This window comes from Oncorhynchus mykiss, chromosome 6 (genome assembly GCF_057628025.1).
Source record: "Oncorhynchus mykiss isolate SJ-2025 chromosome 6, ASM5762802v1, whole genome shotgun sequence".
NCBI lineage: Eukaryota > Metazoa > Chordata > Actinopteri > Salmoniformes > Salmonidae > Oncorhynchus > Oncorhynchus mykiss.
Genome location: NC_143027.1, coordinates 25,586,935 through 25,591,504, shown reverse-complemented (window position 1 = coordinate 25,591,504; position 4,570 = coordinate 25,586,935). Strand labels below are relative to the sequence as shown.

Below are 4,570 nucleotides of genomic sequence, written 5' to 3'. Positions count from 1 at the left end.
CCCAAATCTGATATTTTTTCCACTAATTGGTCTTCTGACTAATCACATCAGATCTTTTCACATCAGATCTTTTTCAGAGCTGATCTGATTGGTCAAAAGACCAATTAGTGAAAAAAAGATCACCTTCTGTGCCAGGCTGATCTGCCCTGTAGCTCTCAATAGAACCAGGCTGCCGTTCAGCTCAACCTTCTGACTCCATAGCAACACCAACTCCACTACCAACTCCCATAGTCACCATACACTGCTATACCGTAATGTGTTAATTGTCAAAAATGTTTTACATTTAATCTGTGTCATTGCTATTAAAATAAATAAGGAAACAATCTAAGCACAATCATGGGCAAACACGTAGAGAAGGTTGATAAGATTCAATGACTCATGAATTCAAAGAAAATACATGAAATGTGTATGAGATATAAAAATGTGTTTGAAGTATTAATAGGAGATTTCTGATTGTGTTAAGAACACTTGAATATAATATAAATTGTAATTTGACCTCTTTTTCAGCAACTACCTGCTACAAAGAACAACACTGCCATCTTGTGGCCCATCACTATACTTCAACTGTTATCGCTGACACAGAAAAAAAGATGCAGAATAACTGATCCTGATTGTTTTATTCAGATGACAAAGTCCAACCTTTTCTGCTAATATTTAACAAAAGACTCATCTGCACCCTTCCAGCAGTGCAAATGTATGGAAGTTACACAACTTATTCTTAAGAAATGTCTAAGTGATCTTGATCTTGATAGTAAACATATTCAGATTCTTTGTCTGTATGATTTGGCACACACACTTGAACAAAAAAACAAAGGCCTCAATGGCAGGTTCTGAGTACATTGATAGATTGGTGTCCTAACACCAAATCATTACAAAAGGATAAAGGTCAATTACTCCATGTGTCAGCCCCAGTTACCAGTGTAAAAACATGTGTCGTCAGCGTAGGGTACGCTGGGGCTTGAAGCAGTCCCATCCTGGCTTGGGGCTCAGGGTGTGTTCGGGAAGCAGGTACTCCTTCAGTCTGTCAGGTAAAGGCAGAGCCTTCACCCTGTCGTCCAGGGGCCAGGGCTGCAGGTGATCCCGGATGAAGGCCCTGCAGAGACAGCGCAGGGGGGGAGGGCCGGTCTCCTGCTCCACCACACGCCGATGGAGGTCCCGCAATGTCTGCGCATTGGGGTCTTGGTCTGGCATAGGCAGGTCCAGGGGCAGGGCCAGACTTGGGGAGGACACCCGGGCCAAGTCCAGGAGGACCTCAGCCTGCTCCAGGAGCTCAGCCGCCTGCTCTGCATCAGAACAGTCCAGCAGGGCCGTCTGGAGCCTCTGGAATACCAGCCTGTAGCCTGTCCAGCAGGAGGCTCCGTGGCGAGAGCAGTGGAAGGAGGCACCACTCTGCAGCAGCAGCACTGCCAGGGGAAAGAGCCGATCAAAGTGCTCCAGGCTGGTCACTGTCAGGGAGGGTTCCCCATCCTCCTCCCCGTCGGGGGTAAGGCAGCAGCTGGGGTCAGCCCCGTGGGCCAGAAGCAGCCGCGTGGCCCTCAGACAGAAGCGGCCGATCTCAGCTGCATCCTCCACAGAGCCCTCCAGAGCCTCCTTCACCAGAAAGACCAGCGAGGATACAGCCGTCTCTCCATCCAGTGTGGCAGCATGAACATCTGCACCTTAGGAGGGGAACAAACAACAAAGTTTCCTAAATATAAATACATTTGGACATGCTCTGCTGTTGTTGATGTACAAGCATTTCGCTACACTCGCATTAGCATCAGCTAACTGTGTATGTGACCAATAAAATTTGATTTGATGTTTAGCATTTCTGTCTTTCTGCCCATAAGCCTACTCCAAATTAAAGCGGCAGTATGTAACCTTTTGGGCGACCTGACCAAATTCACATAGAAATGTGTACGGTCATTCTAATTGAAAGCAAGTGTAAGAAGCGGTAGATATGTTCTATCCGTGTGTGGTATTTCTATGCTTCCCGTTCTTAAGTTCAGTTTTTGCGTCTTACTTTCAGTTTTGTAAACCATTCTCTACACTATACTTGCTTGTTTTGTTACAAACTGAAATTAGGGGAACTATTTGAATTTTAGAACCAGGAAAATGCAGAGTGATTCTTGCATAGTGCATTTTTAAGGTTATTTTATAGCACAGTACCTCTCTGAAGTAGCAGCCGGATGTTTTCTGTGTTATGCACAGTGAGTCCATCACTGCTAGCTAGGGCATGTAGCAAGGGTGATTTTCCTTTGGGGACAAGATCAAAAAGGCAGTGTTGAAATACAGGATATACAGTAAATACAGGTCAAAATTTCAACTCACCATTTTTTATTACCATTGTTTTCTCCCCAATTTCGATCTGGTCTCATCGCTGCAACTCCCCAACGGGCTCGGGAGGCGAAGGTCGAGTCATGTGTCCTCCGAAATATGACCCACCAAACCGCGCCTCTTAATTAACACCCACCTGCTTAACCCGGAAGCCAGCTGCACCAATGTGTCAGAGGAAACACAGTTCAACTGACGACCGAGGTCAGCCTGCAGGTGCCCGGCCCGCCACAAGGAGTCGCTTGAGCGAGTAAAGTCCCCCTGGTTGTGATACAGCCCAGGATCGAACCCAGGTCTGTAGTGACGCCTCTAGCACTGCGATGCAGTGCCTTAGACCGCAGCGCGACTCGGGAGGCCCTCAACTCACCATTTTTATCTCTTGCATTCACGTCAGCACCCATGTCCAGCAGTGTGCACATACAAGGCAGTCTCTCTGCCTCTTCACTAGCGAGATCCAAGGGGCTACTTTCATGGATCTGCGTAAGATACAGTACACTGTGTTACAGAGCCATAACAACACATTATGTATACAGAGCAAGAAATGTACTGCAGAAAAGACAGAACAGTAGTATGTTTTGCAGCTATAAGTTCTTGCTACCTGTTGTACTCACCCGATCTCGCTTGTTAATGTCAGCTCCATGTCCAGCCAGCAACCTCACCATAATTGGCCTGTTCCTCAGTACAGCAATGTGCAGTGGGTTGTAATAAGATACAGGGTCTGGGAATCAAATTATATTTAGATCAATAAAATAGACAAATAGTCTCCTAATATTTGAATGACAAGTCAGTCCTCTCACCCTCAAAGTTGAGATCTGCTCCATATCGTAGAAGGACTTCTGCTGCACAGACTAGTCCCCGTTCAGCAACCTTAAACAGAGCATAGCTGATCCCCTCCTCAAACACAGCTGACTGGGACTCCTTCTCCAGTAGCTCCACTAAAGACCTGCATAGACTGTCCTCATCCTCCGGGCTACGGCTCCTGTAAATCCAATAAGAAGACCAAGGTCAAATACAGATAAATACACAATAGAGGTTTCAGGTTAGCTTACACATTGCCATATCGATTGACATTGTGGAACTTGAGTGTCAGTGCAAGTTACTATAGCAGTTACTTATCCCTGAACCAGACTCACAGCATCACATAATGTACACTCACCTCTCTCCAGTGCTTGTCCCTTCCTCCAGACCAACAACACACAGTACGGCGTCCACCAGGGGCTGATACTCATATATAATCCTGCGAAAGCCATGGAGGAAAGGCATACTCTTGGCTGATGTGCCACTCTCTGCTGCTTGCGCTAGAACACTGGACAAGTTACACCCAAATGGAATATAATTACTACCTAAACAGGCTGTTATAAGTTATTTTATTGATAGTGCTTATCTGAAATGTTCAGACCGTTAAGGGTGGTCTCTGGGATTTGTATAACGTTACGCCCAAAACAAAAGTGCAGAATTATGCATAACTAGTTTTATTCTGCAAGTTGTGAGTGCAAACGTAACAATTATTGCCACATGCTAGCTAATATACCCACAAATTAATATTTGGTATGCATGTGGCTAGTAAGCTATAGTCAACATTGAACGCTAAATACGATTTGGCTAGCTAACGTTAGCTGTGGGCATCAGCAGACGCAAGCTAGCTACTGTAGCTCCAGACATGGCTAAAGTTAGTTCATTTGTGTTACCTGGAGCAGAACGACAGAACAAGAATTGACATGACGGCAAAACGTGCCAGCTAGCTACCAAGAATAGGTAACTAGCTATTTGGTTTTGCTTTTAAATTACCCAACGAGCTACCTAATGTTAGCTAGCTGGCTTCAAGCTGTAACGCGAGCTTACCTTCAAAACAGGAAGTGTACTTGCGGGTGTCATCCAAAAATGTTGCATTACTGCCACCTACTAGACTGGAGCACAACTCCCTTATACTTTGCTTGAGAAAATAAATAAACAAATACCATACCCTCTAACACTACCCTGCTCCACTATTTTGTATCTATTTAAGCCAACAACCTGAAAGGATTGGACACCACCCCCACCCTGTAATTATTCTGATGCCAAGTCTCACACACCCAAATACCTCTCTGCAGCCGCCACCACAACCTCAATTTTCTGTGACTTACATTCCATCCCTGCAGTACAGTTGATAACCATTGCTATAAATGCTAAAAGTTTAATCTTATTGAAACATACTGCATATCACTTGTTGGCCTAAGCGCCTTATACCACCCACCACTGCGACCTGTATGCTCTAGTC

At 45.3% G+C, this 4,570-nt stretch overlaps 1 protein-coding gene across 2 annotated transcripts; it reads right to left on the bottom strand.

Moving 5' to 3' along the window:
* Positions 1 to 598: 598 nt before the first annotated feature.
* Positions 599 to 4,337, bottom strand: asb6 (ankyrin repeat and SOCS box containing 6). Of its 2 annotated transcripts, none has more exons than XM_021605843.3 (7): positions 4,156 to 4,337; positions 3,470 to 3,619; positions 3,111 to 3,292; positions 2,925 to 3,031; positions 2,681 to 2,789; positions 2,149 to 2,235; positions 599 to 1,658 (listed from the first exon to the last, which is right to left on the bottom strand). In XM_021605843.3, exons 2-7 carry the CDS (start codon positions 3,574 to 3,576, stop codon positions 937 to 939), a joined length of 1,314 nt encoding a protein of 437 aa, XP_021461518.2. In that variant the 5' UTR covers positions 3,577 to 3,619; positions 4,156 to 4,337; the 3' UTR covers positions 599 to 936. The 2 variants fall into 2 exon arrangements, with proteins under 2 accessions (XP_021461518.2, XP_021461517.2); XM_021605842.3 differs by having other exon boundaries at positions 4,002 to 4,166.
* Positions 4,338 to 4,570: the final 233 nt, after the last annotated feature.